Below are 27,274 nucleotides of genomic sequence, written 5' to 3'. Positions count from 1 at the left end.
ATTTAATTGTAGAAAATATAAAATACTTTGGAGTTGCTTCGTAAAATATATATATATATATATATATATATATATATATATATATATATATATATTCTCATCTATCTAACTCTTTTTCTCTATCAATGTTGAGGTAATGTTTATAAGATAGAAATAAAGTTGTTCTTTTCAAACTAAGAATTAAACATTATTATTTCTTTTTCAAGTAAATATAACTAAACAAGAGTTGAAAATAAATAAAATTCAAATAAGAAAACAAGTTTTAAATATATTTAGTCACGCAACCGGTTAATTGTTTTATTTTGGTCTATCTTTATTTTAAATGATGATATTTTGTTTTAATAATTGTAATATATATGTTAATATATATTAATGTAAAGTATCTTTGTAAACTTAGTAACCCCACTCCTCCATTTTCACATTTCTCTTTCTCTCCCCCTCTTATTCTCTCTCTTATATTTTCTTTCTCTCTAGTTTTTCCTCTCCTAAAAATCTAATACCATAGTAAAATTGAAGAATTCATGAGTATTTTGAATATCAAATTTCAAAATAGAATAAATTTCTATTTGCTATATAATATCATTCTTTTCTAATTTTCGTGTTATTTTAGTGACCAATTTTAGTAGGGTGAGTTGAGAGAAATAGTCATTTTAACTTTTTGTTAAATAATGAATTTTAGTCTTGTTTGGATAACCTACTTTAAGTACTTAGTTATTGGGTATTGGACGTCGATTTTTACACTGGACGTTAATTTGGAAATACGAATCTTCTAATAAAAATGTATTTCATATGTTACTTTCTTAAAGTAATGAGAATTGTATTATGTGGATTGTGTGGTGGTTGGACAAGAAATTACATTTAAGTGAAAAAGGTTTGTTACAATTTGAATCATGGATAAAGGTGAGTTGAAACATTGTTGATTATAATATAAAATATTGGCCGAAAATGTTGTACTTTATGAATGTATTTGTGGTATAAATGGGAAAAAGTAAATAAGACTCAAGAGGTAAATGTGATGATTTCCTGATTATTAGAGGATTGTGATAGAATGTTTTGATTTATTTATGAATTGTATTAAAGTGGTTAATTCTAAAGAGAATTATCACATTATTCAGTATTAGATTATGTATTGAGTGAGAGTTCAAAAAGTGAAGTTAATCTAACTCTATTAAACTCACATACTCATTATAGAAAATAAAGTTTAAGTGATAAGAGTTGAACAAGGTTCTTATATGAGATTATAATGATTTATAAGATTAAGTTGACTTTATGAACATTTTAACTTAATATATACTCTTGAGCGTTGTATACTCTTGAGCGTTGCTTGTCTTATTGAATGGTATATTGTGATTAAATTATATATTATTTATTTTGAATGATTAAATTAGTGTATTATAGACTCATAAATTGTTAAAATTTCACTTTTTACCCTTGTTTATATTGTGTTGTGGTTTGTCTACATGTTATCATCATATCTTATGTGAACAAAATATATCATGTTATAATCATATATTATGTGTATAAAAGATGATCGACGATAAAACTAGTATTGAGGATCTAATAGTGAGTAGCTATAACTTAATATATACTTTGTATTGTATAGATATCCTAATTTTTATATACTTATAAATTTGATTGCTTAATATTATGTTCCATATTAAATAGTTTAGTATACTACACCCAATCCACGCTTATGAATGTATCGCTTCTCAGACATACCGGTTCTATTGCGTCACATCATTGTATTTATGGCATCCTTCCATGCTCGGCCTCTTTAATACGTATCCAAACACATCAATTACAACTGAAAAGAATCTCCTTTCCGGTGTAGCGATAACCCTCAAGAATTGAGATTTGCAAAAGACCACAGATTGAGAATAACAAAGCGGTTTATGATTTCGCTCGTCGGTCAAACATATTTCGCTGCTCAAGTATTCCATAATCTATACAGTATAACTTTGTCGCTGGAAGCGGAAAAACTGAACTAATAATCATGAATTAAAACGAGTAACACATCTGAAGAACTATTAACTTCTTTAGCCCTCCTTTGAAACAATAAATGGTTAAGTTACTTGGTTAAATAAAATAAAGTTTATGAGAGAAAATTTTAGAATTACATGTAGAAAGCTAACTACATCCTCCGCCTCAAAACAACACACTAACTCCTCAGGGAAAACCTCGACAACGGATATACTACGAAATTCTTTAAGAATCTAAAAGGCAGCAACTCAATCCAGCTTTATACCGTCCATCTCATTGATCACCCCTTCAAGCTGCAAATAAAACAGAACAAATTGTTCATGTTAATATATACAAGGGAAGTGTGGCAAACAGGAAAATTATGAACCACGATGCAATGTGTTTACATACCTTGACAATCTGACGCAAAAAGTAATCACCATAACGTTTCGCAGGCTTGGACTCCACAACATGAATTGTGTCCTGCACCAAATTGAAAAGATGTTCAACATTTGCAGGCACCATTTAAGATAGAAACAGGCGAACTGCCAGAGCTAAATTCCAAAAGCCTAATTTAGCTTGAGACAGAAAATCATATGAACTGTCCAATGTTTATAGCATTGGCACAAAGTCAGGGAGTCAGTTCACCACTATAGTCCCTTTACACTAGTATTATTCTTAATATACATAGAAGTTACAACATAAGAGTTAATTAAATTACAGAATAATATCTATCAGATGCAAACCAACAAAAAGACCATCAATGGTGAATCAGTACCACTGACTACGTAATGCATATAGTGGTCAAAGCTCAGACTTGAACCTTGATTTAACAAAGACTTTGAGAGCAAGTAAATGATATTATTATCGAAGAGACATGTTCTACTAAAAAGGACAAACATGACAATATGGCTCACATTCCCAAACAGCATTTGCAATAAGAATAATTTCAATTAGAAAAGGAAAATTCAAGAAAAATGCGGGCAAACTTACCTCATCGATATAGAAATCTACATCGGCATTGGATGTAATTTTCCCATCACTATCAACAGCGTGTGTCTTGTGCTTGTATGTCATCAAGATAGTCCTGCCACACAATAGAATGGAAATACACGAATAAGCTTATGCACAAAGCCTATATATTATAAACAAAATATCTTGATATTCAAGGGGGAGGATGTTAAAATAATATTTTGTATAAACCTTAAGGTAGGTTCATCGACTTCCATGTAACTCGCAAGTTTTGCAAGGGAGATTGTGGAATACACTTTCAAGAAGGTCCGGACACCTGATAATAATTGTTGCTGCTTTGCTTCATAAAGGAACAGTTTTAATTGAAGTCTATAGGCATCCTGATTATAATTTACAAGAGGCTCCTCAAAACTAGGAGCTGAAGGGGTGATGAACTTAGGGCATGCATACGAGAAGAGCTCATCATAGATAGCAAATGCCTCATCGTCATATCGCTGCATTCTAGCCATCTTTTCACCATACTTCTCCCGCAACTGAGAGTTCACAGTTTCATCAACAAGCCTGGTTTGGGGACAAAGTGAAAGACAAATTGCCAGCAAGGCATACATTTGTTCATTTTTCTTCAATATCTGCTCATATTGGGGTGATTTCTGGTGATACTGTTTTGTCTTGAAGATGTACAAGAGAATTTTGTTAAATTCTCGAATTGCTTCCACATATCTGTAAAAAAGTAATTGGTTAGGTCCAGTAATGAAATAAATAAGGGACTCCACTTGTAACAAACTTCACCAAAATAAGTTATGGGGGTTCTATTGGAATATTATTTACTAATCTGGTCTTCTGATCAGATAAAATCATGCATATTCATGGCAACCCAGAATGGATGAGTATTTTCCCATTTTAAATGATCTTTCAGATACTCAATTGTACTCGGAACTAAAAACCAAGACAAAAAGACAAAGTCCAAACGACACATGTTGTAAGATCATGAATTGAATGATTCACATTGGGTTCGGAAACCGATCATCGACATTTGTTATATGAACAAAAAACCAATATACTTACATTAAGTGATAGCAAACGAAAGTTTTAATTTAATTAATCAATTTAAATTGTATGATCCACAAATAACTAGAAAATTAAAAAATGAAATTAATAATTCAAAATAACAGAGAGATTAATGAAGTCAAACACCAACACTATCAATCTACAATAGCAAAAGAAGGCAATTCAAACGATAGGTAATGCATACATGGCAAAGGTGCCACAAATGGATTAGAATCTTTAGATGGCAAAGTCCATTCATTGTCTTTCACAAGCAAAGACAAGAGACACTCACTGTCTTTGATCACAAATGGCAAATCAACAAGCATTGTTCAAGCACCAAAACAAATCTAAAGAACATTGTCAAGCTCTCAGTTCGGGAACTCCATGTGGTTAAAGAACATAACAATATCAATAGTCACAAAACAAAAGTATTTATTACCTGCGGAGCATGAGATTGGCAAAACCATAGTGATAAATGGTGGTGATGTGACTCCCAATAACACTGGTATAAACCCCTTGCTGACTAATATCAATAGGGAGCAAGCACTTGATCCCAGTATGATAATCCCCCAGCAAGCAATGAACCCTAAGCAACCCCACCATACTAAAATACCCCAGAACCTTCAACACATTACTCCCCCCATTGTAATCATACCCATCCGTGGCAGTAAACTGCTCGAGCCCCTCCTTCTCCTGCTCCAGAATCTGAATAATGGTACTCTTCTCCACCAGCGCCTGAAGGAAGTTCAAAACCCCATACACATTCCAGGCCTGGTCGAACTGGCGCAATAGCGCGATCTCCTGTTCGGTCTTGTTCTTCATCTTGGCACGGTATTGGCAGAAGCTCTGGAACTGGTAGACGAACTCGTCGACCATGTCCCACAGCCACTGGTTGGGGAGCTGCATGTTTACGACGCCGTGGAGGACCACCTGGAAAAGGCTGCAGTAATTGTCCCAGGAATCGATGCGCTGGCGGAGCGTGGGCGTGAGGCGCGCGTAGAGGTGACGGAACCACATCTCGCGGTAGAGGAGGCAAAAAACGTGGTCGTTGTCCACGTAATGCGCCACGGCGTCCACGGAGGGCCACGGCGTGTCCTTGAAGAGCCGCTCCGACAGGGTCTGGAACGAGCTCTCGTACATCTGGTGGATCTCGTACACGTTCTTCTCGCGGATGTGACGGTACAGGTGAACCACGAACGATTTCACAGAGTCCGGAACGAAGTTCGGGTCGTACCCGAGCTCCTGCGTTTGTTGGCGCTCTTCGTAGTCCTGGTTCGCCATGCTTGGAACAGAGTTTGGGAAGGGAGACAGCTACCGCGACAGAGCTAGGTTAGGGTTTCGCACTGGCAGTGAAGGGGAAGCTGAATATGTTAACAACTTTTTTCTTTTTTTATGAAAAACAATATTAAAAATGAATGAGTTTCTCAACATATATTAATGTTATTAAGGCCCGCGAAAAGATATTGGGCTTACCTTATCTCAACATACCCACCATCCATCGAGTCATGCCATTTCATAAGTTGGATTAAAAAAAAAAAAAAAATATATATATATATATATATATATATATATATATATACACGTGTGTTTAAAAGTATTTTAATAGAAAAGTATATATGTTAATTAAAAAAGCAAATATTAATTCCTACATTTATATGAGAACTAAGGTAAGGAAAATTAAGAGTGAAAATATCTATCATATATCATATGACGTAAAAGATAAATAGTATTGGTACACAATTCATAATATTACAAGACTTTTTTACATCAATTTTATATATATATATATATATATATATATATATATATATATATATATATATATATATTGGTTATAGTTTATATGTCATAACAATGGTAGAGAAACACAAACACAAAAAATCTGTTGCATTAAAATTTTGTGTTGCTTTGAACGATTTTGAAAGGAGAAAATTAAGATCAAAATCATTAGATATCAGTTGTTATATGATGTTAACTTTTGTATATTGCTTAACTCTAATAAAATCCCTTTTATACATACTAAAAACACATGTGTTTTTTTTTATAAAAAAATTATTATTATTGTAATTATTAAAGTAAATTTAAATAATTTTTACAATTATATTGCAGGTAATGTTTATTTTTTGTAGATAATATTTTTTATTATAATAATTATTTTAGTTTAAAAATAGTTAAATTTTAGAAGCAAATGGTCAAATTTTAAAATATGGTTAAATTTAAAAAAAAAATACTTACAGGATAAAATTGATAAAATAATTAGTTTGATTTGAAAAAAATACATAAAGGATAAAAATGGAAACAAAATATGTACACCAAAAGATTTATAGTTTGTTACTTTAATTTCAAGATTTAATTGTTAAATAAATTTATTCTTAGTTATCATTATACAAAAATATATAACTGTGAATATAAAGTCAGATAGAGCAAGTTTTACATATTTTTTAATTAATTTATATAAAGTAAACTAAATATGAGAAATGCTGATATAACACTATGATCTCGTATTTTAAAAATTGTTTACCTTTCATGAGAAGTCAGCCTGCAATTGATTAACAGCTGAGCACGCCAGGCCGAATACCAGCAGGGAAAGTTGGTCTTGGATCTGAAAATAAAATTGTTGAAAGCATCTACTTATTTTCTCTAACAAGTTTGTTGAGGCCGCATCTGGAGGACACTTTGCAACTCCTTCTCGGACCAATTACATGAGTTAATTCTTTTTTTCCTTACATAAACGTGTTATATTTAATCCATTTTAATGTGAACAGATGTATTTATAATGTTCATGCTTCTGAGACAAAAAATTCACAAACAAAATTGTAATCAAACTAAAAAATTAGGCCTCCATAGAGAAGATCAGTGAGCAGTTCAGGAAACATTTTGTAGTCAACCTAAGTAAAGTCAGGTCATTCCCGATTTAGTAATTATTCACAGACTAAACTACAGACTACCAACTCGCCCAGACGAAATCGTAGTTCAAAGTTGAACATCAAATTCACACGCCTTTAATCAACATTTTTTTTTTTGTCATATGATACATGTAAACATTTTTTGTCCAAAACTGCTTTCCACACCATACAGCATTCTTTAAGGCATGAAGGCTGGAAAATATGATATCAAGCTCTTGGCCCTGAATATATCGAGTTCAGACTCTTTGCCTGTTTGAGTTAGATCGCATGGCACGAGGTGCCTCATCATACCTGTCAGCTTCGTCTTCTTCGTCAGAAGAAAGAAGGGATGGACCCATCCATGCTTTAAACCCTTCATTTACACGCCTTTCCACCTCTGGTGTAACTTCCAGGGGGTTCGTTTCCAACATTTCCAGCCCCAGATTTCGACCACTTAAATTTCCCTCGTCCAGAATTGTGGCCGCCTTTCTCCTCAAGAAGAAGGCAGTGCCCCCATATAGTACAACCAGTCCCCACGATGCAATTTCGTAGCACCAAAACAGAGGTTTAGAACAGTTGCTCATCATTGTCAAGAGGCTTGAACCAAGAAACAAGGCAAGAAGACCAAAGATGATAGCAAATATAAGGTTTAAGATGGACAGACATCGTACCCCACCTGTTGGTTATCCAAAGAAAACAAAAAACTAAGTCAATTTTGGGCCGATAAAATGCTCAGGCATTAGAATAAGATCCGCCAAAATTTTAGAGCGTCGCAAAGGAAAGACCATTGTTATAGAAGAAATCATACCCCTTCTTGAAGCACAAAAATTATTTTCAACCACCTTCAAGCATCCATGCCTAGTTGGAGCAGAATATGCAACAGCCATGCCTGCAAAACAACTGTCATAATTAAAACTGGGCATAACACAAAACTAAATTCTCCATAATTATGGCACAAAGCTTTCAGAACTAACAAGACAAGTCATTTAACCCAAAAACAGTAATTTATGTGAAACAAGATAATGCACCAAGAACAATGAAATGGGTATTTATCCAACACATGTTTCCAAAAAAAAAAGGATAACACTTGATTGCACTTTTTATCCCTTCAGTTTGAACTATGTCTGATGTTGGTCCTCCTAATTTTGTTGGAGCCAATTAAATGTATCTATTTATGAATTTTCAAATAGCTCCCTAAACTATTTTTTATTAGGTCATCGATCATGTAAGTTTTTTTAATTGAATTCTTAGGGTTTCTAAAACCAGCACTGTCATTTTGTGTAGGTTTTATCCAGCCAAAGAATAACCAGTGACCAACCTTTAGATTAGGGACCCAATTAAAAAAATAGTTCAGGGGTCTGTTTGAAATTCGCAAATATAGCTCAGGACATACTAAATAATTTACCCTTTTTAAAAGTAAGAAATTTGTTTATCTATTCAACTTCTTTTATAACCAAAACCCGCAAATGATCCTGTTCGACTCAAAATCTTAACAAAATGAATTGACCAAATTGTCTTTTGCTCAAAAGTCACCAACCAAAACATCAGGTTTCACTAAAAAATACTCAAAATTATCTCTCTTCAAAATCTACTCTCTTATCTTTCAAAATCCTTCAAATTTTATCAAATGTGTTCTAAATTTTTTAAAATAACCTATATCCTTGATCCCTTATCTATCGCCACATATTTGGACAAAATAAGACCTAGTTTGTCAAGATAAATGTGCAATTAAGCCTAAATATTATACCACTATCAAAGAATAGATGAATTATAAATTAAGAAGCTGTACAATGCAGTCAAAACATGTTTTGCATTAAGAGGGGGGATGTACGATGTAGGGATTAGAGAGCACTCTTTTAACACCACAAACCATTGACCTATGTAAATCGAACATCATGAATTCCGAAAGAGAGACAAAAGAGATCATGAGTCTTGCAAAAAACCTAGGCTAAAGAAATGGAATATATTTCAAAATGTAGCTATCTGTGATTGACATTCATCCACATCATTTAGCAAATCTGTGAAAAGAATCCCCATGGTGAGATCTGTGGCATTATATAGAATTTCAGTGAAATGGTTGTGGTTGAATGGAAAATAGAAACACTCTACCAGAGTAATTGATAACGTTTGCCAAACTACTGGATTCCCAAATTTGTAAAATTTTCTTAAGCTTATAACAGAAAGCATTGACTTACGTGAGTCAAACTGTAAATTTGTGTTGTGGATCCAAGACTTTATAATGTAGAATTACTGTAACAAGATGCCAGAAGAAATTTTAGAACAAGTGATCTACTTCCCCAGTACTCCCCTCTAGAATGCAGAAATGCATACCTTCCAATTATCAACGAGAATAGTACAATGGTCCCATTGATCATATTAAACTTAGTGAAAACAACCCACGTGTTACATCAATGCCAAGAGATACTCTTCAAATCTTAGTGAGCATAAACCAAATAAGTCTATTGTAACATCAAAATAATCTCCTTCCATTTCACAATAGGGAGAACAATCCAACAGCACTGCAGTATTTACTTCTCATTCAAGAGGCACCACAACCCATGTGAGCTAAGACTTCTGTCTCTCAATCTCCTAATCTTTCATTGACACTCTAAGAATTTTGTTTAAACCTAACTCAATTCCATAAAATCAGCTTAGGTTTGCTTAATCTTTATAAGATGTATTCAAGTCGTATCTAATAATCAAAGTTGAAATTAAAGGAAACCCTAAAGAGGCTGCAATTAGTGCAAGGGTTAAAGTGACTGCAATCAAGATTATTTTCCAACGGACACCAACGATCTTGGTTCCATTTCTTATGATTTTAGTTCAATTTCAAGGCTATTTCCTCCTAGCCATGAGATGATGGAAGAAGTTTACTTTCTGATCAACCCCCTAGACATTTCATGTTTTACGGCAATCGTGAATTGCACTTCCCGCATAAAAGGCAAAATCTACAGTTGAACTCTTCCCACAGTGATTCTCTAAAAAACATTTCCAGCGGTCCACGTTCTTGAAACCCTTTAACCCCAAAAATATTCTCCCAATCATTATATTATAGCCATAAATATTTTTAACACCAAACTTAGAATCGTATAAGATGCCAATAAAGTGGCATTGGACACCTTTATCTGTTTAATGAAACAAAACAAACACCAAAAACAGTCTTCAAAAATTCTGCATCAATATCTTGACAACAATCAGACAAGAAACCCTCATCAAAGGCAACATAGAAATCCAATTTCTTACCGGCAACGAGATATACAACCGACAGCGCGAAAATGATCGTTGAAGGAATGAACACAACCATCCAGTAATAATCAGCAATCTCCTGGTCCGTGAGATAGAAACCACCGGGAAAGCGATCGGAATCGGAATCACCTTTCATCCCTATCTGTATAGACTGAAGCCTTCGATCGACACATAACACTCTCTTCCCATCGCTACCCGGAAACACGATTTTCAAACTGATAACCGTGGACACGAATATCGCAAGCCCAATGGCAACCACGGAAGCCACAGTCGCAGGTCTCTGAAGCTTGCCCCACGCTTTCTCTTCTTCCCTAAGGCTCTCGTACTCGCGCTTCGGCATGAACGCCTGGCGAAGTGCGTCGCCGATGATCGCCATTGTCGGAAGTAGCAAAAATCAGAATGACATGGATATGAAGAATTAGGGTTTGGACTGTTTTCCGAGATCAACTTTTCGAAACCCTAACACGCTGCTCCCACTGATCAATCAATTATGCTTTAGTAAAGAATATGTGGCTTCAAAGAAATGGGATTTGGAAGATGGTAAAGAGAAGCTCAAAATAGTGACAGTGATGGAAACTTGTAGTAACTGCGAGCATAGGTTTTGAATCGTGAATTAACAGATTGGAAGTGGAACCTTAACGTGAAAAAGATGATAAAGATTATTCGATTTCGGTGCCAAGTTGCTCTCAGAATTGCTGCGCTGAAGGCAAAGCTAAACTTTTTTTTTTTTTGACGAATCATTATTTTCCTGTTATACTTTATCACATCATTTAATTTCTAGGTTGTTTATTGTACTTTTCAATTTATATATTTTTTTAGTTAGACTATCATCTTGTCCTAATTATTAAGTTTGAATTTATAACGATATTCTAAAAATGATATTAAATCACTTCTATTAATCAATAATGTGTTTTTTTATATATCATGAAATGGTAACTTTTAATTTGTGGTTATTCTAAAAATTTTGTATAAAAAGTTTATTACTAAGCTTCTCAAAAATTCTTTCGCATTATGCTTAAATATCTATTTCGTCCTTATTTTTATTGTGTTTATTGTCGATTGTCTTAATCTTTTTCAAATATTTTAAATGATCTTCATTTTTTTTTAATTTGTGTTTAATTTTGTACTTCTGTGTCACGCTGTTTAAATGAGTAACGGAACACAGACTACACTATTTGTATTATGTCTTCCATTTTATTTATTACATGGACCGGTTTATGTCTTCCATTTTGTTTATTATGTGGAGTGGTTTGTATACAATGAGGTGGAGAAATGAAGTTCGAATTAGGGATTTAGGAAAAATCTAAATAGGGATTTGGAGATTAGTGCTGTTGGTGGAAAAAATGCTCCTGAGTGAAAAAACATGATTAAGGGAAAACTTAATTACTGATATTTGGGTAGACAAATATCATTAGACTTTGGATGAGACTTGTCCCTTGCCATGAAGGTGTGAATCTTATTCTCAATCTCAATTCAAATGCATCCTGGTGTCTTCTTCGTGTCGTTTCCTTTCATTCTCAACATCACTTCTTCAACATCATTCCATCTTTCACCTGCTGCGAAGATGTTTGATATCAATACATATTTCCCTTAATTCTTTGGTGTGAATCCATTTGCATTAATCATGGAAGTTCATAAAATTAGATCTCTCTTTTTTTACATAATTAAATATATTTTTTTAGTTTTCCACATTTCCACTGTGATCATACATATCCACTAGGGAGCTAGCAATTGGTCCCTCCAAGAAAAATCCTTTCCTAATCAAAAACCCGTGAATCTTCTTTTTCTTTAGTGTAAAGATAAAGTACAGTGTACTAATGAGAGCTATGAAATCGAGATGAATTTTAAATTGGTTTAGAGTGTAGAAAAGTTCAAGAGCCTCCACTCAAAATCCATTATAAACATAGTAGGTAATTAGCACGACACCATGAATCTCATTTTTTCCACTAATAGCATCAATCTCCAAATTTCTAATTAGGTTTTCCCCAAACCCCTATTTAAACCTAGTTTCTCCACCTCACTGTATACAAATCGTCCACGTAATAAATAAAATGGAAGATGTAATACAAATAGTGTTACTTGTACAATGTTTCGTTACTCATCTAAACGGTGTGACACAAAGATTAAATTAATCACAAATTATAAAAATGAAGATTATTTTAAACATTTAAACAAATTAGAACTATCAACAATAAATACCACCGTAAAAATAAAGACCAAATAGATATTTAAACCTTCACATTTTGTTAATGGTAATTTGATAACATCTCGATATATGGCCATCTTCACTTTCTCGGTACAAAATTAAATGACTTACTTAATAGTATGTAGATAGTCTAATAGATGAATAATCATTACTTAATAGACTATTAAACAAAATTATACACCAACTGATGATTAAGTCATATTTAGATATTCTTTAATCATTTATGCAAATAAAAATTCAATAATAGTAGTATAAATAAGTATGTATCCAAGATAGAGAAGCTAACTTTCTTCTAAATAGAACTACCTCTATGATAACATAATAATTTTGCCAAATACTGACTTTACCTTTGTGTGTACCCTCTTACACCGTAATATGACATTGAGAATAATAATTGCGAGAATAGTAGAGATTCAGTGAAATAATAATTTTGTAGGTTTTCTCCCACATTATAAAAAAATATATATCATTAAATTAAATATTTGTGATTATCAAATGCAAGCTATTTCTCCCTCTACGTTGAAATTAGAAAAACTAGCTAAAGTTGTCGTTCATCAAAATTAAGGAACTTCATTGATATATTGTTAATATGTTTAAGTATGACTGATAGTTAGAGGTGTTGAAAATACGAATTTAGTATAATAGATGATCTTGAGTTCCTACTGCTTAAGTTTAAAATGACTAATGGGATAACAAGCTATTTTTTCTAGTTTCAAAAGGGTCAAAAAATCAAATATATAGTTGTTTTAATTAAACTAATTTTAATATTATATATATAGTAAAATAACGTTTTTAAATATTTTTAAAATATAACTATTATTTTGTAAAATAAACTAAACTTGTTTAGATTGGTAGTTAATTGGGTTGGTTAAAAAGTTAGTCTGATTTATGTTTTCGGCTATTTTTTTCTTATACCCCATAATTATTAACTGCATCCCCACTATAAGAGAAAAAAAAAAAAACCTTATATTTTATCACTACTTATATCAACATCATCACTCACTACTTCTATCCATCACCACTCACTGTTGCATAGGAATAAGAGAGGGAAACATATTTGGATCTTCCGAAAAAGTCATTTCAGAAAATATTATATGTATTTTAAAAAATTCATTTCAGTAATCTCATTTTGAAAAATAAATTAAAAATATATTTGATAATTTTAAAACTAATGTTCCATAATTTTTTTCAAATTGTGTTATGAAAAATTCATTTCGAAAATCTTATTTTGGAAATTCTATAAATTTATTCTAAAATATATATTCTGGAAATTACTTTTACAAGTGACCTAAAAAGTTAAGGGTGTGCACGAATAAATTGTTTGGGTGCAGGAAGTAAAAGCTTACAACTTTTCAACAACAAGTTTATTCTAATCTACCCACAAATTGATTTTTATAGTTGTATTAACGATGATAATAATGTAGGAATATTAGTAGGTATCATATTATATGATAATGTTAATAATATAATGATGCAATTTAACATTTTAAAAATTTTATATATCAACAAAAATTAAAATAAGAAAATAATTATAACAATATACTTATACTTATATATTAGTAAAATAGAATAACATGAGTTATGCGTACGCGTGTTTATTTTTTATATTAATAAAAAGTTATAACATAAAAATAAAAATAAATAATATTTACAAATTCATTATAAATAGTTTTTGTTTATTTTGTAGATAATTTTTTATATGTTTAATTAAAAAAATAAATTAAGAAATAGTTAAATTTAGAAAATTCACTTGAGGTAAATTTAAGAAAAAGAACGCATATAAACTTAAAGTGTAGTATTGAAAAAGAAAAAAAAAAAAAATATATATATATATATATATATATATATATATATATATATATATATATATATATATATATACTTAAAGGAATCAATTTTTATACAACAATATAGTATAAAAGTGTAGATATAATAGTATAGATAATATAAATTTTTGGTTGAAAGTACATATATTATTTTCTTATTTGATTTCTGATTATATTTAAGTTACTTTACAAATTTCATATGGAATAAATAAAACATAGTAGAAAAAAAAAGAAAAAAATATGAAAAAGTGATTACCACATAAATAAAAAAAGAAAAATGGTTCATATTTTACATATAATTAATTTTAGTACAATGCATGATAAACAATATATTTAATTATTTTATTTTTTATATAATAAAAATTCATATAGAATAAAAAAATAATGCATATATATTTTTATTTATAAACAAAAAACTATACTACTGTATATAGACATTGAAACATAATAACACCGTTGTTTTATGTAGGATTTGTGAGAGCAATGAGTATAAAAGTTTCTGGTGAGAAAAGCATATATGTTAGTAAGAAAATACAGAGACTAAAAGCCAAATCTGACGTTTACATGGAAAAAAGCATATATGTAACGTACAGATTTAAGTGTATAAAACTAATTTATCGATTAGGTATTTTTACACTGATATTGACTAAATTCGAACTTTGGACTCTCTGTACATGACAATGGAGTCTATTCAAGTATTAGAAAAAGTTGTCTAACAAAAAAAATTAAAAATAATTTATACAAATTTTGAAAAATAAAAATTATGTATGATTTTATATCGTTGAGAATGCAGTCTTAAATAAAGGAGGAATTAAATTAAGAATAAAGAAATATTAGATAAAACTTTACAAATATCTAAATCATAAAATTAATTAAACCAAATAAATATTTAAATAAATAAATTGTCCATGCTCCAGATAACCATCCAAAAATTTATAAGAAGCACTACTGGTATATTTCAAAAATTTCAACCCATATTTCTTTTCAGAAAACGTCAAACTGTACTTTTTTAACAGGATTTTACAGTAAATACTAGCGAAAATAGGCACTATCGATTTTTTAACAGGATTTTACACTAAATACTAGCAAAAACAGGCACTATCGAGAACAGGCACTATCGTGTATGTATATTCATATTTTTTTAATTTTTATAAAAATAATAATATTTATTTTTAAAATATATATAATAAATTTTAAAATAGTTGTTGAATAAAACAACTGTTCAAAAAATTTTAGAATAATGGTCAAAATAAAAAATATTTAAAAAACATATAAAAATAAATAATTATAAAATAATTAATTTTTGAAGTAATAGTTAAGGATAAAATTGAAAAATGAAAAATGGACACAAAAAGAGAAATCCCCTTTATATATTATTATAGATTATAAATAGAAGTTTTGAATTTGGTATAGGCAACTACAAATTACATGTAGGTTAAAATTAAAATACCTTATATTTGAATTAGGTAATTTAGAAAGATAACTTATTTATTTAAAAAGAATTAAAATTTTTATATTAAAATAATTTGTTTTGATATGAAAGTCAAGTCGAATTATTTTGGTATGAAATCGAGACGAGTGAGTATAAACGAGTTGATTTTGACATAAGGTTGAGCCCATTCGAGCCATATTAAAGGCTGGATCCATTCAATTTGAGTCGAAAATAGAGTCAAGTTGTTCGGGATCAAAATCTGAGATAATTCAGTCAAGGCTAAAAATTGAAACGAGTCAATCACACTAAAAGACAAAATGAGTTAATTGGGTTGAAGAACGAGTTAGGTGGCTTGGTCTCAGTGCAAATCTTCAACCAATATTTTGGGGATGTAGAGATGTGATGTTTGTTAAATTACTCTTTTGATTCATTTTTTTGTTTAAAAACGTCAAGTTGGTTCTCTATTTTGTTTAGTCTCGTCACAATTTTGTAAAAATTGATGTAATTTAGTAATTTTGTTAAATTTCTTAAACTGAAATAAGAATTTCTCATCAAAAAATTGACATTATGATTATGTCAATTATACCAACAAAACAAACCATCTTTAAATTTGATAAAAAAAAAACCTTGATTTGATTAAAAAATTTAACCAAAAAAGAAAATAGATGGTATCATTTTTTTCAAAATTCATGACCAAATTCAGATTAAAAAAATACATATTTGACAAAACATAAAACACTATATATTTCAAAATAATTTAATAGTGTCACTAGATGTACATGAAAAAGATAGTTGATTTTGGAAATATAGAAATTGATTCTCCTATCTTTAATATTACAATAGAGTCAATTTTGGGTTCTTTGGCCTTACATATATTTTTTTGTAATCATAATCTTTCAAGGCAATTTTTTTTTAAGTATCATGAGGATTAAATCATAATTGTATATAAGGCGCGGTAACTTTTCTCTCACTTTTCCCTCAAATCCATTTGTACAATTATCTTTAAATTGATCGATCCAATTGACCTACTCACTTAACTTTTCCTTCCTCACCTACAATAAATCAATAAAAACAAATACAAATAGAGTATTAATAAGAGTGTTTATATAAACTGTTCATCTTCACTGTTTTTGAAAAAATGTTATCACGAGATACGTACAAGAGTTTATTATATAAAACAACAAAAAATTATATATAAAATAAATACAATTCATTTCGGTGCAAAGATTTTTTATGCCATAGAGAATATACGTATGTACTGAGTATTGTTTAAGCCATTTTGCCTTGAAAAAGGTGATCCTATTTGTTTCCTTCTAACTAAGCACAATTTTATACTTTCTGTCTCTTCTTATTTTTAATTAATCATGAAAGTTGCCCTAATAATACAAGTCATCGAGTTCTTAATTCTATTAATTTTAGCTACAGTTTCTTCAACATATTTTATTGATTTATTATATGTGAAGTAATAATGTTTTATGTGTTGACGTTTATTGAATAATGTCAACAACATCAAGGAATGTAGCATGAATGTACATTATTGTACATTATTGTGAGAAATGATTTTAAATTAATATATATTTTGCTGTTGGACATTCACCGTGTAAGAGATACAAATTTTTAATTTAAAGCATGAATTATAAAGTATATTTATTGTGATGAGCTGTGATTATGACTCATTTGATAACCACAATACTATGCATAAATGTTAGTACTAGTAAATATCTAGATATGAATGAGGCATATCATATTATTTATCAATGAGATTCTTACACCAGTACAGTGTTGTTAACTTTTGTAAAGAGAAAGTTTATATCGACATTATAGAAGATAAAATGATACCATAAATAAATTGCATAAAATACATAACCTCGTAAACTATTATTTCTATTGATATATTTTATTTGGGATAATTCTCGTAACACCCTCCATTGTCCATTGGTTATATCAATAGGTTGTTGTGTATTAAAAAACTATCAATGACAAAGGAATTGAGCAATTGAGTTTATAATTCCTCCACTGAGTTTATAATTCCTTAATTTATGAAGATTTTCTTTTATATGAAAGCTTTGAGAGAGCTTTGTTGAATTATGACTGAACCAAGCCAAAATAAAATGAGTTTTTTTTTATATAATTTAAAATTAACTTTTTTGTTGAAGTTAATCTCGTATATTTTATTAAAAACTTAATTTTAGATTAAGGGTAAGCCATTTTTATAGTTGATACAAGGAATTAAATTTATTTTACCTTTTTATTTATTTTTTATTATAATTATTTGACATCCGTATACATTACAAACATATTAAATTAACATAAGAAATAATAAAGCAACTACTACAACTCATGCCATTGTAAACAAACCATATAAAAATTTACTCGCAACGAATAGAAATCTAATTTATTGAACTATATTATACTTTTGGTGAAAAAAATTATAAGAAGTTTACAATATCCATAAGCAACCAATACTCATAATTTGTGATTTTGTGTAAATATTAAAAAAATATTAATTTGTTAAGGTATTACATGTCTGGAAAATGTTCTACTATTATTCATGATTAAAGAATACAATTCCGATCGAGTGAATTGTTATAAAACTCTTTTTATACGAGTTGAAATCTGTATTAATTATATATTATATATTAATCATATAAAATGTGTGTATAAAGGTCTGACTAAATTTTGGAGAAAAAAAAGGATTATTATGTATAAATATAATTTAGTTATTTCCTAAAAGGATCTAAATTAAAAGAGAAATGTTACTTATCTGAGATTAATGAAGAAAAGTTAATACCTACAAAACGAAAGACTCGGTTGATATTTTCTAATTTTTTTTAATTAATCATAATTATTCTCCTTTTTATGGTTTTGCGGAAACAACGTCCGCATTTATATTCAAACTTGATTGACTAAGCAGATGCAAATCCTGTTTCTGAACTGTATCTCAGGTGTGGCATAGCGAAGCTCGCCTTCACACTGCCACGTGGACTCTTATAATTGGTATGTGATTTTCTCACTTCCAATTCTACCCCTACTTTACCTCAACGGAATTATTCATTCAGCGACGTAGTAGCAAACTTTGTTATTGATTTTGGAGACCGAGGGAGGGTGGCCGTTACTTATATCTCTGTGTGATCACCGGAACCTCTCTCTCATCGCACCGGAAAACATTTTGATACTCTCGTGGCCGGCGAGAAACGATGGTGAATCCCTTAGTTGAACGTGCCACAAGCAGCATGCTTGTGGGACCTGATTGGGCTTTGAACATGGAGATCTGTGACATACTCAATCGCGACCCTGGGTATGTATACCTTCGGATTTTCGCTGTTTCTTCATGTTCGACGTTATCAAGAGTGCGCGCGTTTTTTTTTTTTTTTCTGCGCGCGTTTTTTTTTTCTTCGTTTTTGTTTTGATAGAATAGTTCTATTTTGCTTCTGCGGTTTACTGCAGAATTATTATGAACAAAAAAATGCACGAGCGAGATTTATAGTTTCTTTCGCTTTCTGTTATGAATGAATTCTGACGTGGTAAGATAAGTTGTAGAGTTGAATTGTGAATTAGAGTTCATGGATGAAGATTAGCAGTTGTCTTTTTCCCTTCCTTCTATCGTATGTCTCCTCTGCTTTATTATTTATTAAACTACAATGATCGTCGGGAGTCGGGATTTCAACTTCGCATTGTTTTATTATCTGTAACAGTAATCGAACAGAGGAATTTCAAATAGGAAATTTCACTTTATTGATTGAGGATTGAGTACCGTTTTTCATTGATCAATTGGGGATAGGGATAGTAGATAGCTATTATGGATTCTGCATGATCCACTTGTTCGGCTGATGCTGTTTTATGTCGAATTTGCTTCTGGTTGCTATAAGTTGTCAGCTCCTTTGTAGGGGACATTTTAAACCCTATAGGAGTTAATACTTTTGTGTTTGTGCTCATCAGGTTACGTTTCGTAATTTGGAATTATATCTGAAAAATCCTATTTCTTGTTTCCAAGTTGATTGTGAGTTGCTTTTGTCTTTTAGTTTATGGGAAGAAGCGGCAGATCTCTTTTTGTTCGTTGTTTATGTTTCTATGCATTTCTGAGTTTCCACAGTTTGGAACTGGAATTTTCTTTTTTTAACGGGTGTTGGTCTGAAGTAGTTCGGAACGGGGTATATATCAATTTTGCTCTTGATGACGAATGGCTTCACGAGGGTTGGACACGGCACTGCACAGCGAAGGTGGGCTGATACCTGCAAAGACATTAATGTCCAAGTTAAAGAGTTATTTTGCAAGAGTAACAATATATGTGGAATCTTAGATCTTACTACTAAAGGTGGTAGGTTTTGGATGCATGATAGTTACGAAATCCAGTAGGTTGGTGGTGATAGACAGCCCTATTTTGGCGGTAAAGGCAGGGGACCGTTGAATAGTTCTTGTCTCGGCTAAGATCAATGACCAGGTGCCACTAGAGGTTCTTATATTACAAGGCATGACTTATGTGGCAGAAAAAAGTTATACGGGCCTTATTGAATGGGAAGTACCTCATAAATGCGACCTGTACCTTCCTTTTTACCATGTACTGGAATGGAATGAATGCTCTAGATAATCAATGGTGCGATGTTTGCTAGGGCCAACATGGGGTAGGCGTTCCAGGTTCCTTCTGTCTTAACTGAGGCGTGGCATCCGACTGTGGGGCAAATATTCATGGCGCCCATTGATACTTACCTGGGATGAGCTGGAACAGATATAAATGTTTAACTGCAATTTTTTTGTTTAAAACTTTAATTTTGTTTCTTCGTTTGGGCTTTGAGAGTTTGCTAACTCAGTTTGGTTATATGATTTATCAGGCAAACAAAGGATGTTGTTAAAGGTATAAAGAAGCGGCTTGGAAGTAAAGTTCCTAGAGTTCAAATAAGTGCATTAACTGTAAGCTCATATATTTCATACATTATTCAATCTGCTTTAGGGTCACTGTTTCTTTTATTTATTCACTTTTTTAGATTACTCAACAGTAAAGTATGATTTAATGTTTCTCTCTAATCGTCCGAAATAGACATTTCCTTAAAACAACAATAAGCTAAGAGCCTATAGTAAAATGCTTGTCTGATTATAGATTCAAGTAATAATAGATGTCTTTAGGGACTGAAAGAATTAGGAAGGAAAAAAGATGTTAGAGAGAGATTTGGGAAAGAACAAGAAGAAGTTTCTTGAAACCAAGAGATAGAACTTTAAGAGTTCCCATAGTCAACATTCCAAACAGAGGAAGTGGCTTTCTCCCAGGTACGATTAAAGAATCCAAAGTTGACTCTTACAAACAACTGACTAAGGTATGTATACAACACGGCCTTATACTCACACATGTGCCACGTCTTAGGAATCTTAGCCACATCTAAGACATGTTCTTCTATGGGCCTAACAATGTCATCACACATTCCCCAACTACCATATATGTTCGTCAATTAATGTAAAAAGATTGTTGGAAGAGAAGAAAACTTTCAACTTGTATGATTCCTTGGATTGATTTCTTGCTGTTGATCGATAAATAACTGGCTGGAAGCTTTTGTTATCTATTGACTATTATTTGGGGACTATGTAATGGAAATTTTAGTATGAGTCTCTTTTTTATGTTTATTCAGTTATTGTGGTATGCTTGCTGAACTGTTGCAAAGGACTCTTCCTCTAGAATGTTCAAACAGCATTGTTTTATATTGTATGTTGTTTTCAGCTTGGAAAGAAATTGTAGAATTTATTTTAGATATGTCTGCCATGAGATGGTACTTTACTAATGTTTATGTTTGGATTAGTGGTACACAATGAAATATAACGGAATGAGATGGATTGGAATAGAGTGAAATAAAATTTCATTCCTTTATTTCGGAAATTTTATAATGAAACAGAACCAAGATTTCATACCATTTCTGGAAAATGGAGTGGGAAGAATTATACTTTTTAATTCCATTTTATCATTATTTTAAACTTATTATACTTAACAAGCTGAGCTGATAATTATGTTTTTGGGACGAAAAAATACTCGATTAGCTTTAAGTAAAAGTCAACATTGTGATGTACATGGAAATAGAATGTTACATGCGGCAGATGCTGTTCTTTGTTCAGATTGTCTGTATGTTTGAGTTCCTTTCCCTCTGAGAATACCATAGAGCTGTATAAATTAGGTTTGCTTAGATAAGGAGGATTCTGTATAGCCTGCCTATAATGAAAATACATGTTTCGTCTTTAATATTGGAAAAACTCATCTGTTTATCAATTCGACTGCTATATTTTAGCTGCTGGAGACAATAATTAAGAATTGTGGAGACATTATTCACATGCATGTTGCCGAGAGAGATGTTCTTCATGAGATGGTTAAAATAGCGAAGAAAAAGGTATTGATATTTCTTAGAAGTTTCCAGAGCCTTCCTATTTTATACGAGACTTCATCGTGAAAAGCATGTTTATCATATTTATTATGAAAACTGTAGACCAATTATCATGTCCGAGAGAAGATATTGGCTCTTATAGATAGTTGGCAAGAGGCTTTTGGAGGGCCAAGATCAAGATATCCACAGTATTATGCAGCATACCAGGAGCTTGTGGTATGTTCATCAACTTATTTGCATTGAGATTTTCTTACAAAATAATTCAACTCTGCTTATAGATTACAAACAGGATGAGGAGATACAGTTCTTAAAGGAGGCCCTTGCTACTTTTCTTTTGGACATAATTCTCATTATCTGATTGGTTATATGGGTTTTTATTTTGAGTATTCATTGTTACAATCAGGACATTTTCATAAATCTTTTTAAGTTTAATTTTGTTTATCTATTCCTTTTGTTCTATAAAGGATTTGTTTGTTTCAGCGTGCTGGGGCAGTATTCCCCCATAGGTCTGAGCGATCTGCACCTGTATTCACACCTCTACAAACACAACCATTGTCATCATACCCTCAAAATATACGAGATACTTTTGCTCAACAAGACACAGCTGAGTCCTCTGCAGATTCTGAGTTTCCAGCCCTAAGGTGCATTTCTATCTCTTGTCTTGTCATCATGTATGTGGAAGTTGACTTATATGTTGATAACTTCATATTGCTTGACGCTCATCTATGGGCTTCTTATTCTCATGCATTCAGACTTTTCTTTGATGGAATGTATTATGTAGTTCATTATCATTACTATCTATTACCGGTTTATATTTTTCTTTGTAGCTCAGTTGTCACATTTTGAAGCCATACACTTTCTTTTTATTTATAATTGGAATAGCATTGTGAACTGTTATCAATTAAGATGGTTTGTTGCATCATTTTTGTTTTAACCAATTCTAGCAAAATGAGGTGGTTTGTGGGAGACGGTGTCAAGTGAAAGAAAATATGCAAGATTTTTCATAAAGGAGGATTAAATTTTTAATAATTCGCTATTCATTTTTATCCACTTTTTTTTTTTCTTTATTATTTCTAGATGAAGTATCAAAGTGATAAGTAATTGAATTTTCAAGCGTCCTTTTTGTTTCTAGCTTTACACAAGAGTTTATAATAAAAAGACTATTCTATATAGACTCGATACAGAAAATACAAATAGATATACGAGATGTCATTTCTATTTTTAGGAGTGGAGATAATATTCCTATTTATACGATATAATAAACCTATAATTACCCAAATACTAATCAAGTCAGGAAACTAATCATATAATAGAAAATAAATATATATTCTTAATCATCATCTACGATTCACTAAACTGATAAAAGATAAAGATATCAGATAAATTTCTCAAATTTTCTATTGACATAAAACATACAGAAAATCATCTGATTCTTTCTTTTTAAAGCATTTTATAGGGTGTAATAAATTCTCTTTAACTAGTGTGCTTGGGCACTTGGTAGTATACCTTGTTCTTTATTATTGTGTGAATTTCATGCGAATCTCACTAAACAGATTTGTCATGGGACACAGTATCCAATAATAGATTTTTCATTATCATTTCTTTAATTATTTTGATGATGACAAAATTATGCTACATGGTACAGACTGTGGTCAATAATGATGCCTTGATTTGTTTTGGTTGGACTTTCTATTGCCAGTTTGTCAGAAATTCAAAATGCACGTGGTATTATGGATGTTCTAGCAGAAATGCTCAATGCATTGGACCCTGGTAACAAAGAAGTAAGTTCTTCAATCCAAATTTTCAACTTTTGATGTACTTGAGTAAAGAATATTTTTGAAGCTCAGGGCCTTTACCATGTTGAAGCATTGCATGATCTATGCAGTCGACCTCAACTACAGGGATGTCGTCGTTGTTGTAAGGCTTCTATTGAATGTGACATTTTTTGTATTCTATTTTCAGGGTCTTCAGCAGGAAGTTATTGTTGATTTAGTGGAGCAATGTCGAACATACAAACAGAGAGTGGTACACCTTGTTAATTCAACTTCGTAAGGCCACATCCCGTTTTCAATATATTACAAAGCAATTGCTGTCATATATTATATACTTTTTACATGTGAACTCCATTTTTAGTTTTCTTTAAATCTAAAGGAAAAAACCTGTTAATAATGGTTAGATTTTATCTACTTTTACAGGGACGAATCATTGCTATGCCAAGGCCTATCGCTGAATGATGATCTTCAGCGTGTCCTGGCCAAGCATGAATCCATTGCTTCAGGAACTTCTGCTGCAGGAACTTCTACTTCAGGAACTTCTGCTTCAGGAACTCCTGCTCAAAATCATACTGAGAATCTGAAGACTGCACCTACTGGAGCAGTTGCAGATTTTGGTCCTTTGGTTGATTTTGGAGATTCCAGTAAACAGACGGATGGAAGGTCTTCTCGTGTTTATTGTTGCACTTTATTATTGCTCTGCATTCATTAACATATGATTCTATCAGTCTCACCGGAGGAGAATCAAATAATTTTTATACCATATTGGAATACGTAATTCATTTCCATTTGTTATTTGTTTTTACCCAGTAAGTTTTATATTCAAAATAAATTCCAAACTAAGTGCCATGAATAGCTAGATATTTGTTTGTATTTTTGTCAGTGGAATAAGGTCTTTACAGGTCAAGGCTTTGGGACTTTTTGTGCTATTATTTTATTTTGGATACTTTAGTTTTTGTCATTCTTCATATTTGATCTTGGTAGCTGGGAGTGTTATCTGCCGTCCATTGTCAGAAGTCTGCATCTTTCTGTTTCGTTTCACGTAATTGTTGTTGAATCTCATTTTTGTTCAGGAGTAGATCGGTGTATGAAATTATATTCCAGGTTGACTTAATCCGTATGGCGCCTTCTGGTTCTACGGCTTTTCATTTTAATATAGTTTTGCAGGTCGTCTGCTAATGCTGAAACTGGGTCTCAATCGTTGAACCAGTTACTGCTTCCAGCGCCCCCAACATCAAATGAATCAGCTCCCCCGGCGAAGGTTGATCCTAAAGTGGACCTGCTCAGTGGTGACGACTATAACTCACCAAAAGCAGAGACTTCACTTGCTCTCGTCCCTTTAGGCGAACAGCCGCCAGCCAGCCCCAGCCCTAGCCCTATGTCTCAACAGAATGCCCTTGTTCTTTTTGATATGTTTTCTAATGGAAGCAATAATCTCCAGCCAATTAATGTTGCCGGTCAAACCAGTCCATTTTCTCCTCAATGTCAACAGCAGCAGACTTTCATATCTCAAGGGCTGTTTTACCCCAATGGAGGTGGGCCAAATGTTGGATCGCCTCGGTTTGAGCAATCACCTTATATGCAGAGCACAGGTCCTTCTTGGAATGGTCAGGTTGCGCAGCAGCAACAGTCTCCTTCTCCAGTTCACGGTGCACTTAATGCTTTCTCTTCTTTTTAGCAGTTGCTGTGATGAATTTTTGATTTCTGACCCCTGATTGCTGCTTTTAAGTTGGTTAATGGCAAATTCATCTCTTCAATATTTTCTTTCCGAATTGGCTTGCTGTATTTTGCTGGGTTCTCATATTTGAGATATTTCGCATCATTCAGCTTTTTTTCGATTTACAGGTACACCAAATGGTGGATCATTTCCGCCACCTCCGTGGGAAGCACAACCCACAGACAATGATAGTCCAGTAGTAGTAGGCAGTCAATACCCACAACAACCAATGCAAGTGACTCAAGTGGTAATGACCCATATACATAGTGCTGCACATCCTCAGGGACCTCAAGCTGCTGCGCATGACCAGGCTGTTGGAATGTATATGCAGCCAAATGCTAGCCATATCTCAACAATCAACAACAATGTTCAAAGTAATCAATCAGGCTTATACCCGCAGCATATTCAGGGTGTTCCCAGTCCTTACATGGGTATGGGTATGGGTATGGCTTCACATCCAATGCATTCCATGTATCCTCAACAAATGTATGGCAACCAATTCGTAGGATATGGCTATGGTCAGCAACCAGCGGTTCAATTTGTTGAGCAGCAAATGTATGGTTTATCAATGAGAGATGATGGTGCTCTGAGAAATTCTTACCAGGTTTCTTCTACATCCTATGTGCCACCTGGGAAGCCTTCCAAACCAGAGGATAATTTATTTGGGGACCTTGTTAACATGGCAAAAGTGAAACCAAAACCTACTGGTGGCATGTAAAACTGTAATGGGGTTTGCATTGTTCACTTGTTTGCTATAAATCTTTTCTCCTTTTTCTTAATTTTTTCATTTTCTTTTACATAAATATAATAATATATGTACATAATACATTATTTAATTTGTTATAGTCTCATAGTGTTCATTGTCTGGCAATTGGTAATAGATTATGTACATTTTTTCTATAGGAAAGTACTGGACTAGAAGATCCGGTTCTAGTTGTATTAAACGAATTCGCATGCTCAATTAATTTTAAACTCGTAGATGAATTCGTAGGTGTGAACATAGATTTGCTTTATCCAAATCCACGTACGTGTTTACGATCCTTCAGCCAGTAGGGATTCTTTAGCTTGACTTTGTGGGGGTTAGAAGCATTCAGGGAGTCCAGGTGCCCAATAACCATGAATTTAAAAGTATTATGAAAATTACTTAAATTAAATTATTATTAAATTAAAACGAATCCTCCAATAATAACATCTTTTTATCCTTGTTTCTTGCAATTTTTGTAGAGGACATTTTGTGTTTTTTTATTTATTTTTTCATAAAAATTTAATATAGCCTTTTATAAACTTTTCATTTATTTATTTTTTAGTTAAAGTATAAATTTAAAAAGAATTAGAAAAATAAAGTTATACAATATTAGTACTTCTCTCTTATAAGTGATTTGTAATAAACTTTAATTAAAAAGAATTATTTAAACATATTAGACATAAGAGAAAACTTATATAAAGAAATAGAGGTACTTTAATTATTATTCTTTAATTATATTAAATTTTGTCTTAATAACATGTAATATTGAAACGTTATTAAGTTTTACATTTTAATAAATATGAATATTTTTAATTTGGTTTCTATTAAAAAAAAAGCTGGTTTGATTGATAATACAAAATTTTTATAATTTTAACTAAAGTTTCTGTAGTTAAGTGGTGCGATTTAACTATTATTTTACTTTTCACATGAAAAATAAAATAAAATAATGACTTAATTTAATTTGAAGTTTTTTTATCAATTTAAATATTTTTAATTGAAAGTTCTTATTACAAAAATTCCGTTCTATTGATTATAATAATATTTTTTCAATTAAGGTTTTATAATAAATTGGAATTTGACTTTATATTGTTAAACAAAACACAATGAG

At 31.7% G+C, this 27,274-nt stretch overlaps 3 protein-coding genes across 7 annotated transcripts; 1 reads left to right on the top strand and 2 right to left on the bottom strand.

Annotated features, from left to right (window-relative positions):
- Positions 1 to 1,975: 1,975 nt before the first annotated feature.
- Positions 1,976 to 5,376, bottom strand: LOC114163934 (eukaryotic translation initiation factor 3 subunit L). The gene is made up of 5 exons (XM_028048328.1): positions 4,418 to 5,376; positions 3,163 to 3,651; positions 2,953 to 3,046; positions 2,371 to 2,442; positions 1,976 to 2,273 (listed from the first exon to the last, which is right to left on the bottom strand). Exons 1-5 carry the CDS (start codon positions 5,257 to 5,259, stop codon positions 2,229 to 2,231), a joined length of 1,542 nt encoding a protein of 513 aa, XP_027904129.1. The 5' UTR covers positions 5,260 to 5,376; the 3' UTR covers positions 1,976 to 2,228.
- Positions 5,377 to 6,792: 1,416 nt separating this feature from the next.
- LOC114195993 lies at positions 6,793 to 10,838 on the bottom strand. Its single transcript, XM_028086463.1, has 3 exons — positions 10,107 to 10,838; positions 7,672 to 7,752; positions 6,793 to 7,539 (listed from the first exon to the last, which is right to left on the bottom strand). The coding sequence occupies exons 1-3, from the start codon at positions 10,483 to 10,485 to the stop codon at positions 7,121 to 7,123; spliced, it is 879 nt and encodes a 292-aa protein (XP_027942264.1). The 5' UTR covers positions 10,486 to 10,838; the 3' UTR covers positions 6,793 to 7,120.
- A 7,671-nt stretch (positions 10,839 to 18,509) lies between these two features.
- Positions 18,510 to 26,296, top strand: LOC114164245 (TOM1-like protein 9). 5 transcript variants are annotated; one of them, XM_028048835.1, is made up of 11 exons: positions 18,510 to 18,871; positions 19,711 to 19,793; positions 20,403 to 20,481; positions 21,840 to 21,938; positions 22,035 to 22,148; positions 22,413 to 22,573; positions 23,632 to 23,713; positions 23,895 to 23,980; positions 24,128 to 24,367; positions 24,872 to 25,353; positions 25,550 to 26,296. In XM_028048835.1, exons 2-11 carry the CDS (start codon positions 19,747 to 19,749, stop codon positions 26,137 to 26,139), a joined length of 1,980 nt encoding a protein of 659 aa, XP_027904636.1. In that variant the 5' UTR covers positions 18,510 to 18,871; positions 19,711 to 19,746; the 3' UTR covers positions 26,140 to 26,296. The 5 variants fall into 5 exon arrangements, with proteins under 5 accessions (XP_027904636.1, XP_027904637.1, XP_027904635.1 ...); XM_028048836.1 differs by having other exon boundaries at positions 19,596 to 19,793; XM_028048837.1 differs by having other exon boundaries at positions 18,759 to 18,871; positions 19,714 to 19,793.
- The last annotated feature ends 978 nt before the right edge of the window (positions 26,297 to 27,274 follow it).

Source organism: Vigna unguiculata, chromosome 9 (genome assembly GCF_004118075.2).
Source record: "Vigna unguiculata cultivar IT97K-499-35 chromosome 9, ASM411807v1, whole genome shotgun sequence".
Lineage (NCBI taxonomy): Eukaryota > Viridiplantae > Streptophyta > Magnoliopsida > Fabales > Fabaceae > Vigna > Vigna unguiculata.
Note: the sequence above shows the minus strand (reverse complement) of the source record. Positions and strands in the feature narration are given on the sequence as shown.